This window comes from Maylandia zebra, linkage group LG7, assembly GCF_041146795.1.
Source record: "Maylandia zebra isolate NMK-2024a linkage group LG7, Mzebra_GT3a, whole genome shotgun sequence".
NCBI lineage: Eukaryota > Metazoa > Chordata > Actinopteri > Cichliformes > Cichlidae > Maylandia > Maylandia zebra.
Window position 1 is genome coordinate 13,820,013 of NC_135173.1, and position 12,793 is coordinate 13,832,805.

Sequence of the window (12,793 nt, forward strand, 5' to 3'; positions counted from 1 at the left end):
TTTATGTAGTTAGAGCCTTTATATATAAGTGTAAACACAACCGGTGGTGGTCTCTCGTGCTGTTCTGTGCAGCTCCGTAACAGTAAAGTAAGTCAGGGTGGTCTGCTGAATGCGGTTTGTCTTTATTTATGGTGCGGGCTGACAGGCTATTGGGTTTCATGTGTGGTTGAAGCTGGATCATTGGGAGATTACTGCTGGGCTGGGAACCGACAGCGCACAGAGTACACAGAGGCCTGCCTGTGCTGCTGGCCTCTCTCTGACCACTGCCCAGGGCTTTCCTGCATCCATCAGGCCCCCTGGGACCAGCCCGCACTCGGAGGAGAATTACTGAATAGTATGTTAGAGCCAAGATCAGAACGAACAACATCAGAGCTGCAGAAACATAACCATTTTGGGGGTTTTTTTTGGTTTTTTTACCTGCAGTACAGTACTAAGTCACAAAACAATCTAACTGAATTGGATGGCTCAGCAGTTGCAGATTGAGCCGTTTCTTGTGTATTTGTCGATGTTTCCTGACCCTTTTTTTTCCATTGCGATGTTTCTTGGGCTTTTGTGCATGTTGTCCATAAGTATAGAGCGCTGTGACTTTGCAGCCACACATGTTAGTAAAAAACAGTAAAACAAACCGTAACGTCATTCAGTAATAAGCAGTCTTCTGTATATTTATTGTTGGGTGCTATTTGAAGAAAAAAACAGTCATTTAACATTAAACATAAAGGAAACGGATGAGGTCTAAACACCAATCAGTAAAGAGGACACATAAATACACGATAGAAGGTAAACAGCTCTGGAAGGTGGCCCGTAAGAAAGATTCAAATCATGGAAAAAATATAATCGTCGAAAAACAATGTCATGATCCAAACACTACAATTTTAATTTAAATTATATCTAAATTATATAAATATTTTTAGGAATCTGCCATCACAATGCGTGTACCGGTCTTTTTAGAATACAGAGTTGGTGTCAAGGTGGACACTGTTCTGGATTCTGTCATTTTTTTCATCTTAACCTGTGCAGCGGTGTCTTACCAATAACAATAGCACTTATCGCAGCGTTCCCTGCGGTACAATTAAAATTCCATCAGAGTCTTCATTCTGCCTCCAAGCCATGCCTGCTGTTTTTTTGGCCCTCCTGGGCCACGTCAATTCCTCTGCTGCAATGTATAATTCACGAGCCACCAAACAGTACTGAGAACTCACCTGGAGACTTGCAGGCCTAGCAATGCAGAACTGCTCTGGGGGAGATGTTGCACATGAACCTGGGGGACATTTGTAAGGGTCGAGGTGCGCCTGACACGAAGCCTCAAGTCAGCCAGGGCTTCTCCGATCTCAGGGTCATCCTGATAATGTCGCTCTTCCTTTGGGATCTACCACCTTCACGTATCCTTTTATTTTTTCCTGACCTTTCTTCTTTCGTCTTCTGAAAGACAGTTGTGGTGTCCTCTAAAACTAATTTGGATGTATATCTTCTATTTGCAGACAATTCCATAGTGATGCAATGAAGTAACCTGTAGAGTCTCAGAGTGGTTGCTTTTATTTAAAACCAATTAGAAATGACCAGAAATAACAGCGCCTGGAGACAGAGAAGTCATTTTTCTTTGGGCCTCCCCAGAGAGTTGGCCTCTCCATGGATTAAGTGTTTTAGTATATTAGGGGGCAGCTGATTAGAATCATTGTGCTTTTTTAATCATTAAATTTTTGCATGTATAGTTTATAGCTGTATAATAGCTAATAAGTCTAAGTGTGTCACAGAAAAAGGGGCGGATTGTTTAAGTGACTTTGTGTATGAAAGTTTCAGAAAGACTGCCAAAGAGGAGCACTGAGGTTCTTGAATCAGCTAAACCACATTTTTTGACTTTTGATGAGACGAGCATTAATTTAAGAGCGACCTTGCATTATATCTTTATGCTTTTAACAGCGCTTTGTACTGTCTAACCCGCTATGTTAGTTTTTCCCCCTTTAATGCATTCATGGATTGCTGACTACCTAAATGAGTCACCTAGCCCACTGAATATTCTAATTTCCTCCAAGCCTGAATTTGTACCACTGTTGAATTTCTTAAAAGCACAGCTCCAAAGATCACGTTTCCTAAACGATTCGAGCCGCTCGTTGGAGCTTTGTGATGGCTAAGAAGAGCAACACATTAATTATTTCTAATTATTTTCTCTCAGGAATGTAGCAGCAATTTGTTAATTGGGCAGGTAGCAGCAGTCAAGAGATGGACCGCTGAACGCGACCACATCGATCATTCTTAAGATGTTCGTCTTACCCACCATTATTAACCAGCAACCTCAGGAGTAGCCTAAAATTAACAGTCCCATACAGCTGCCATCATTAAGACAATAAGCAAACGTTCCATTATGATCTGTGTTTTTCTATCTTCGAGGCCATATTAACTAATTAACTGTGGAGAGTGGATACTGCTAGCATTCCCAAGGCCTATGGTATTGACCCGTAATTCCAGTAGGTGTCTAGCCAGTCCCTCACTGGACCCTCACTGCCTCCTACTGCAATTGGGTCTGCAGCGGCGGCGCCGTCCTTGTGTGCGGCGGGCGTGCAGCAGCGGCATGTGGAGCAGGCAGCGGGAAGCGAGCCTCCCTGTCTCCCCAGACTGAACAGTGAATGAGGATAAGTGAGGAGCACCAGTCAATGAATCAAGCAGCAGGAAGGGAGCAGCCGGGGGGGGAGTGTGACGTCCCCACGGGAGAGGCCTCGCATTAGGAACTTCCTCGTCTGTGTGTTTCTGGCACAGGTTAAATGGATCGCTCCCATTAGCGCGCTGAGAGGACAGCTCCATTATATGAAGGAGACTGTAACTTTGAATGTCATGGTGCAACAACCCCAGAGCACGCCTCGTCTACCAGGGAGGCAGGGTGACAATAACCATCCATGATAATCATTCCCTGTCAGGCTTTAAGGAACCTGAAATTATGACGTACAGCCTGCCGTGTGCCTCAGACTTCATTACAGTGCTGTCACTTTGAGTCGCCTGCGATGGCACCGCACTCCACAGCCGGCTGCAGCGCTGTGACTGCCAAACCCCCGACTCACTCTCCTCCTGTTTAAGTGGCATGTTTACAGGATGTGTGCCCCCCTGCAGATAGATGTGGTGGAGGCTAACCTCCAGTCGTTTGCACGGTACCTCTCTTCCTCTATAGCATAGGCAGTGTCTCATGAGAACAAATGCTGAATTGTTTACCCAGGCAGGGGAAAGTATGACTGATCAAAGGCAGCGAAGAGTGTCCCTCCTTCCACTGTGACAAATGTATAATTTAGAAATTGGAATTCAGCTACAAGTTCACACAGGCAACAGCCTTTTAACTTGAATTTCTATTAACGCTCATAAACGCGCACAGGAGATGTTTAGAAAAGAAAATCCACAAGCTATACGTCTGTTTATAGCAGCCTGTTTATCAGCCAAGGAGAGTTTCACCTCCAGACTGACCTCTGAACCTGCCATCCAGTGGAGAAGACAGGAGCTGGCAGGCATTGCCAATGTCAGTGCCCAGAGCTAACTCCTTCTTTCTCACCGCCTGACTCATTCATTGGCTTTGTGGCCCCTTCTCCTTGCCACCTCCAATCACAGGGTTTTGAATGACACATAGAGGAGGAAGTGGGCCCACTAACCTCCCCTCCTACTTCTTCTAACCTGCATAGCAACAGGAAGGATGAGCCTTTGTCTGTATGGTGATAGTTTTATATCAGCACCCTGGAAAATATTACCGTGGGAGTAGTTTTGTTATCATTAGGCGTGCTGCATTAAGTAGATGGGAGTAGCACAGTAGTTGGTTGGAGCCCTTATTATTTACAGTGCAAATAATACAAGCTCTGCTGTCTTACCAGTTTCTGTGTTTCTCTCACTTTACTTACATTTACAGGCACAATATGTCTTTGGCTTTTGTCATTTTCAGCACATCTGGCTTATTTACAGTAACAAACCTGATAGCGAGTAAGCTGTGAAATTGTTGTTGTTGTTTTTAACTGTTTCTAGGAAATGTTTGCGTGAGAACACACACCAAAAGCATGTTGTAAACATTTCTACCGACTGCATATTATCATCTGCTATCAGTAAAAGTTTCATAATAGGTTATCATGTGTGGAAAAAAACGAGGCGACTGCAGGATGATTTAAATAATGCCGTTTTTCAAACACGCTGGAAATGCACTCGATAGGATTTTTTTTTTTTGTTGTTCCAAGTGAGCACACAAAAATTTTGGTGATAAGCTAAACAAAATGGTTTACTTCTGAAAATACCCTAAAACCTTTTATGGCAAATTCCCCTTTTGCATGGAGTTGACTTAATGAAGCATTTATGTGGTAGGCACAAGAGTGAGAACTGCTCTGCACCGAGTTCATGACGGCTTCAGTGTATCAGCTAGGCAATGAAGCAACGTAAAAATGATCAGGCAGGCAGACTGCAGCGCTGAAAACTTGAGTTTTAGAAGCATACGTCCTCACGTGAATGGTTTCTTCTTGACTTTGACTGCGAAATAGTCAGTGACAGCAAAGCATCTACTCAACATTATCAGTGTGGTCTGTGTGGCTAAAGCTGGGTGAAAGCCTCCACATGTACTGTATGTACACACCCTCACACAAGCTGTTTCTTTCACTTCCTCTGTCACAAACATTTCACAAAGCAAAGGGTTGTTTACAACTTTAAGTTCTCCAGCCAGGCCACCACACTTTTGTTAACACTTCAGAAGATGACAGATGAAAGCTGGAGGCAGTTGTTTTAAATTCTCTGTAACTTTTTGCATATTCTGTATGTTTTATGCATTTTGTAGATATATCGTGCCCTTAAATCAAATAATATCTTATATGTGTCATTGACCACACTCCTCTTGAAAGCTGTGAAGTGTCTGTTTTATGCAGTAGCGTAGGCTCTGACAGAAAGCCACCCTATTTGCTCTTTCGGTTTCTGCTAAGCACAGCCACTGTGTTCCTTCGTAGGTTAACGAGTTGTCTTAACCATCAGCCAGTTAGCTGCTTGATACAGTCCTTTGCAGCTGCCTTGTGCATAAGCTGAAGCTTAGAACAGAAGCTTTGACACTGCTGGTTTTTAATGAACCATCAGGTCTCGCTGGCTCCCATGTCATCTGATTTTAGTGCAGAATTAAGACTCGAGTACTGTTTATTTTCTTCTTGCGTAATGTCACAGTTGGAGAGAACAGAAGCTTTTGGCCCTGAGCAATGGAACAATGCTAGCTCCATCACAGGCTGCTGGCCCCTAGGTGACGGCTTTCCCTCTTCCTGCTCAGTGGAGTTGATATCAGCTATGTGTTTCTCTGTGTATGTCTATAGGAGACCGAAGGGCTTATTTGTTTTCCCCCTCGTTGCACTTTGACTCGTTTCCCCTCAAACGTGTCTCAAACATTGTTATCTCTGGCCAGACGCCTTTTTTCACAGAGAGTTATTGAATCATGTCAACTTGCCGTCCCCCGAGTTTCAAATGCAAGCTGTAGAAAAATTAGCCATTGCTTCCGCATGACAAGTGGGATCTATTAGTGTGCTCTCGTCCTGCAAAGCATGAGCATCTTAGGGGCCGCAGGGGACCTCGGCTGGCTGTGTGCTTGTCCGCGTCAGGCTCCTGGGGCATTAGACCAATGTTGCAGACAGGAGAAGGAGCCAGAGCCAAAAAATTAAAAAAAATAAAAACCCCAAAGTGGCTCACTCAAGGAGCTGACACCTGAAGGGGTGAAGATGGGAAGTATACGTTGCGGTTGCAGTACAGCCCAGGTTTGACTCAACCTGGTCAGACTGCCTGCTTCTTATAAGCCGTTTGTACCCACATTGGCACTGCTTATATCTGTTCTATAGTGTATCCAATCGTTTCTCTCTTTGATCATGTTACAGTTTTTAAAATGGAGACTCTGTCACACATTAAGAAGGGAGTTTTTGTGAGCCATCTCTTTGCCTCCTGAGCCGGTCAGACGAGCGAGGGCTTACAATTTATTTACAAAATAACTTCAAAAATCTCTTTTGTATTGAAACCGTTTAAATAAAGGATTAGCTAACATTAAGGTCAAAATGCCTTTATCTCCCTCAGGGCCAGTGGCTTAGTCATGCACTCGGACCCAATCGGAGAGGAGACTCAACACATTAGCATTCCAAATGTTTTTTTTCCCTTTGGTTTGAAATTTTATTCACTGCCTGAAGAAAATGGGGTTTCAGCCACCTTGTCATAGATGTTGCTATAGAATGGCCCTAAGTTAAACACCAGCCTACACACATAATTACTCAGGGCCACCTAAGTGACCTTGGTCTGTTGCAATCTGTTGCAACACAGGGTTTCCTTCTTTGCTGCTGTTATCATATTATAAGTTATTAATAAGAGCCCCATGTGAATAGTTCATGTCATTTGTTTTTTTAAATATATTTTCTCATTTTTATTTGCTTTTTTTCTTCACAGGTATCTCAGTAACAAAGAAGACACATACTTGTAAGTACAATTTTTATTAATGTGGTTTTTATTCTACTACAATTTTAAGACGGTAAAAGTGATACTTAATTCAAAGAAGAATCCCATACTTAATGTGAAAAACAACAACAAACAACCCCTTGCCTCATGTATAGTGGAGATGGTGAGATCATTATGTTTGTGTCTATGTTGACTCTTTTTCATCATTGCCTATAAATGTGCTGTTGTCTGCCTACTACTGTCATAAATCAAGGCCTTCAATTAGATTTCTGTTCATCCACTTTCACTGTTTTGTATCTCTCCGTCTCCATACTGGAGAGAATATGATGATAACCCCAGAGAGGAAATTAAAATGCTATGCAGTCTTATGACTGCTTGGTAATCATGCACATTTGAAGCAGATAGTGTGGTGAAGCACCTCTTTGTTTTCTGCAAGGCCTTGCAGCTGAAAAACACGGATGTGGTGCAGCGTGGTGGTTTCTAACCTCTGAGGCTGCATTAACTACCAGACTTTGTGTTCTTCAAGTGCAGATCCTATCACTAAAATTGAAAGATACAGACACTGTATATGACACATGTATCACATGCTAGATGCAAGGCTCCTTTTGTGCAATACAACAATAGTACACAGCCTTTTCTTACCACCGCTGCCTTTTCAATTTCGGTGCGCTTATGAAGAATTGATGAGCAGTCAAACCTGCAGAAATCAATGATTTCCAAGAGATTTGTACTGTATTTTGACACATGTGAAGTGCAATCGAGAAAGCATGTAAAAACGCTTTTGTGCGGTGTTCTGCAGTGTGTCTGTGCATGCGTGTACATCCATATGTGTGTTCATACCCCACTGTGTGAATGGAAGAAACTAGCCCTGAAGGCTATCCTTTCTCTCTGATCACTCTGATGAAACTTGTGGAGAGGGAAGGCCAGGGGGCTTTTCTGTAAGAGCGGTCCGAGTGTTTCAGATTGTGAGAGGCTGCATCTCCCCCTGTTAAACACCCCGGCTCTTTCTTACATCAGACAGCAGGGCAAAGGGATATGATCTTCAGTGCTAGACAGCTCTACCTTACTCAAACAGCCCCGTCAAAACAGCAGCATGGTTGTGTGTTAAGCTATTTGCTTGCCTGGAGGGGCTATGGTATTTTTTTTAATTAATTAATTTATTTTTTGATGCGTGTGTCAGTGTTCATGTTTGTGTCAGGATATCTTCACGGTAGAACAGAAACGCTTTGACCCGCCATCCACCACCCCGCTATCTTAATTAGTGCGGCGCTAAGCACCTCTACACTGGAAGGGGGCTCAAATCAAAGAGCATGATTTAGGAGTCTTGGGTTCAAAGCCCTGGGCAGAGACTGGACTACGCTGTCTCATTTCAGTGAGAAATATTCAAATCTTATCCATGTGCGGAAATCAAAGTAAAGCCCCTTAACAAGTAGTTGATTGCTGTGCCTTACAGACAGGAAGCGGCTGTGGAGCCTCGTCAGAGCTGCGTGCACAAGAAGAAGTTCAAGGGCCAGTTAATGGTCATTGAGAATGCAGGCGGACGGTCTGAGAAGCCTGGTGATTATATGGCTGGTGGAGTAATAATGAGGGAGATGGCTCTGCCCTGCATGGTTATAGCCAAGATGTAGATCTATTTCTGTTCCCGGAGTGAAAACATTGGCTTCCCCAATACGCCAGTCCGCGCTGCCACGCGTAATGTGAGCTTGGCAGCCTTGATTTCATGTGCATATGTGTGCAAGTATGTTAGTTTCTGTGTGTGTGTTTAGGAGGTCTTCTCGGTCCAACCCGGACCACAGGGATGGGCTGTGTCTCTGACTAACTCCCCACTCTGCCTGAGTGATCAAACTGCTGGAAGCTCCCCGCCATGCCAGTCCCCTCATCAATATAAATTACAGGGGCAGCTGTTCACTGGCAGACTCCTCTCCTTTCCTCGCCTCTCCTCTCCTCTCGTCTCTTCTCCTCTCCTCTCCTCTCGAACCCCCTTCATCGCTAATCATTCAGCCATCAGAAAGTGAAGTATTCTAGATGAAAACAGATACTTATATCATTGTGTCATTGACTGTAATGTCCTCTCCCCATTCAGGACTTACATAGATTTATTGTCTGAGCCTCTTTATCTGTCTCCCCCTTTCTTTCTTCATTTCCTCAAAGGGGCTGTCCCTCGCCATCACTTCTTCTTACAACAAAGCTTCAGTTCTGAGCAAGAAGTCAGCTGTGGTTTTCCTGCACCTTTCCCTGGCAGTTTTACATCTGTTTTATGGACTCTCTGAGTAGCAGTTGATTTACGCACTTGTGACAAATTAAAGGAAAACCCCGAACGCGTAACGTCTGATTCAACAGCGCTTTTGTATGCTGTTGGGGGATTTTGCTGGCTCCACTTGTCCTTGCTATAACCCCCCAGCACATTTCTTGTTGGTTTTTCCCTTTCATTTCTCCTTCCATCTTTATGTCTCAAACTGCCCATGTCAGGAAGAGGTGACAGTAAAAGATAATTAAATTTTGCACTTTTTCCCCCTCTTGCGTTGATGTTGGACACCAGATATGTCTCTTCACCTTCTTCTACCTCAGCGGGGCTGTTTTGCTGTGAGATGACTTTCTGTTTGGACCTGTTGAGAGAGATGGTGTGGAGCGGAGGCTCAGATGCAATAGCTGATTACACTGAGATTAGGCGTCTCACCTCTAATCTACCATCAGCAGTCTGGGTCTCACAGCTCGAATAGCAGAGCACTAGCTAACACATACACATGCAGGTCGTGTGGACAGGATGCTCTTGCTTGAACAGAGCAGATCTCATGATTACTTAGAGCTAATCCTCCCTGTCTTTCTCACTTGCAGCTATAGATTTACAGTATACTGATTGTTTGATGACTGTTCAGACCATAATTCGCAGCAAGACAAAGATCTGCAAATCCACTTGTAGTTGCACAGCTTTATCTATGAAAGCATAAATAGAACATCCATAACAATATAATAACACCCAAATATATCTAAATAACAGAACCATCAGACAGCCAGCACAGAAAATTTTTAAAAGTAGAAAACTCTTTGTATAGCTAATTTAGCTGAAAAATATATTATTCTTAATTAATCCTGTCATGGTATTGTGATATATTTATCAGTGTTTACATTATTATACCAGTGTCAGTGTGTAGCAGTCTATGTGTAATATATCTGACTGGGAATAGACTTACCAGAGGGAGGCAGTAGTACAAATGTAACCTGGGGAAAGGAGAAAAAGAGACAGACGATTTCCTTTCATCGGTCCACAGATACATTTTGGAGAGCCTCGCGTTTCTTTTCCCCCCTCACCCTATATTTATCTCCATTGTGTTGGTAGACTTCTCGCACTGATTGAGAAACATGGCCTCGCTCATGAATCATCATTTATTTACTAGCAGCTTTTATTGAGTTTCTCTCGTCAGCGATGTGCATTCACATACTAATAGTACGGCTAATCTGTTCCAAAAGAAACCCGATGATTCAGACTCTTCTGCGCTGCTTTCAGTTCCGAGTTACAGAGAAATTATATCGCCCATTGATGCGCTCTCAAAGTTATAAGAGTCTGTAGACTTCATGTCTTTGTTTTGTGTGTGGGGTTTTTTTTCTTTTTCTTTTTACAGAACACTCTTAAAAGTTGACTGATACATGTTTTTTAAAAATATGCTAACAGCCTTATTAATCCCAATAATGCAGTCTGTCTTCACATAACACAATGACAGTTTTCCCCTTGTGAAGAATCTACTTTATTAAAAAAAAATGCCATGGCAGATCCGACTTGGATGTCTGAGTTGTAGAATGTTAATGCACTGGCTCTGTGAGTCGAGGTATTTTCAGCTAATCAAACATGAGATTTATGGTACTTAATAGTGCTGTACATTGCCAATTTAGGAGAATAATATGTCCCAGTTGCTGTCTAATTTTGCTTGGCAACAGGCGCACTCCTGTGGAATCGCCCAGGGCAGTGTGAGTTGTCTCTGCATAGCTCAGTGTTCCATGCTCAGTGGTTGTTTGAAGGTATTTCATCACATTGTTGCCTTGATTCAGCTCTGTGGGGATTTGTTAGTTGCACTCATGTGGGAAGTGCATCCAGTACATTGTTAAGCTAGGGCTGATAATGAAGATCAGCCAGCCAGAGTCCCCTGAGCTAAGCGGAGAGAGATAGTCTAGTGAGACGCGCTGCTACAGACATAGTGGAGCAGGACGAGCGCACGCAGCAATACGTACAGACACAAAGGAATCATCAGCACAAAAACATACAACACCGAACCGCGCTGTACTGTGGTGCACTGAAAAACACAATGCAGTACAGAGTATTGCATAGGTAGATTATGAAATCCATTATAATCTGTTCTTCTTACCGGCCATTTTCCTGAATTTGTTAAATTGGCATTATGATGTTTAAACATTAGTTGAGCAATAACGCAGTCATTTTAATGTTGTGGGGGGTTTTTTGGGTTTTTTTGTTGGATGTGAAATTGACAATAAAAAGGGCCTCACAACACACCGCCTCTATTTCACTGGAAAGTTATTTGATTCTCAGCATGGTACTAGAACTGGTTGTTTCCTCTTCTCCCACAGCAACATTGAATGCTTAAATTGACACAATATTTTTCTCTCTCTGTGTACTGTAGGTTATGTTTTCGTCTTACTCTATTTGTTTGTTCCACAAAGGGAGTATTTTCTTTTTGGACATTTTGGTTTAATCTATAATAGATGGCTTTTTTTTTCTGAAATAGGTCAGTGTAATCACAACAGTGAGGGATGGACAGTCACTGTAACAGGGAAATCAATAGAGCTATCTATTTGTCGTAAACCAGGCCAACATGATTTTTCTCTATTTTTTCCCTCCTGCCTTGTCTTTTCCTCTCCAACTCAATATGGCAGGTCCTCATTTTTCAGTAAAAGCATTACGTCTGCCATTTTGTAAAATTGCAAATGGCCTTTTGTGCGTGCACTTTCTTTGCATAAGTTTCTGGATGTAAAGTCTCTTCGTCTTATCACCTCCGAGGGGCCCTGCTTGTTTTCTAAGGGGAAGTGTGGTGAGGGGAGCCGTAGGGGTGCAAGACCGCTTCTTGTCGGGGGGGTTGCTCTGCTTTTGTTGGCGCATAATCTGGTTCTTCTCGTGGTGCCGGCTCTTTCAGAAAATTTGAGCTTGAGTGAAGAGACACCTCGTCAGCTTTTCCTCACCTTTTTTTCTTCTTCTTCCTTTTGTGTCTCACACAAAACCGAAAGCACTGTCTTGAAGCGTTGTCAGACTGGAAAACAAGAGTAAGTGACATGTGACAAGGACACAATGCTCGGATGGGCCAGCCAAAGTAAGTGGCCCCATCTGCTGCGGGCGATTTCTCTTATGCCGGCTGTCTGCCGCCTCAGGTGAAAGGGGCCAAGGAGCGAGGGGCTGTGCTGGGATGGTGGCTTCTGCCAGGCGAAGCAGTTGGCATGGCTGGGAGGGCACGGCTGGCCTCTCGCTCGCTGCGGCACGCAGTCAACCAGCATTTGCAAAAGCGCAGGTTAGCCGTCTCTCATCGGGTTTCCAATGCCTCATCACTTTCCTATGGTGTATACACATTCGGCATAGGACAGGAGTGTCAGCATGTAATGAAAGGTTTGATTCATGGAGGGCGACAGCTGCAGAGGTCACAGAGCTCTATAAGATATGATCCTCACTAATGCTGATGGGGAAATTTTAAATGATGGGTCCATAATTTGACGTGCCTTCCTCAGCTTTCACTGAGCTCTTCATTGATCAGTGTGTTTATAATATTGTTGGTCTTTTCATAGAAGTTATGCAAAAGGAAAGTGAAGCAAAATCAATTTTCTACTCTTTTCAATTTTTTAGCAATAAAAATCGACAGTTTCGTGCATTAACAAAAACAAATATAAACAAATATGTGCCATCAAAACAGCTACTGCATCATGAAAGGAAAAAAGATAATTTCAAGTGAGGATCAGAACTTTACAACAAATAAGCTGTTCAAAAAGTAAAGGAGAGGAGGGAAAATAAACTTCCTACACAGAGACGAAAGCAGACGTGCTCACAAAAGCTTTTGGTGATGTTATACATTGACATTTGTGCTGATCGCATTGTGCCCATTTTGTTGAATCTGCTTTATTAGAGGAATGCTGTTTTTTGTTTTTTTTCCACGTTGCTATTAATTTGTGTTTCTGTGGGTGTGCAGCGCGAGAACAGAGAGATGTGGTTAACCCATTGTGAAGTTAGCCGTCATCATTAAGATTCAGGAGATAACAGGCATGCGGATTTCTACTGCTCAGCATTATAGGATCCCAGACATCAAAGGCAGGTTTTCATTCTACTGTGTCTGCTGCATGGCGAAGGAAAGAAGAAGAAAAAAACAGGTAAGGAGATATGGAGTCA

The 12,793-nt window shown here is 43.1% G+C and overlaps 1 protein-coding gene across 1 annotated transcript in view; it reads left to right on the forward strand.

Moving 5' to 3' along the window:
• roraa (RAR-related orphan receptor A, paralog a) overlaps positions 1 to 12,793 on the forward strand; it is a 187,660-nt gene that overhangs the window by 120,903 nt on the left and 53,964 nt on the right. Inside the window, exon 2 of the mRNA XM_004553143.5 lies at positions 6,409 to 6,438. Within this exon, the coding sequence (XP_004553200.1) occupies positions 6,409 to 6,438 (30 nt within the window). The remainder of the gene's footprint in view (positions 1 to 6,408; positions 6,439 to 12,793) is intronic.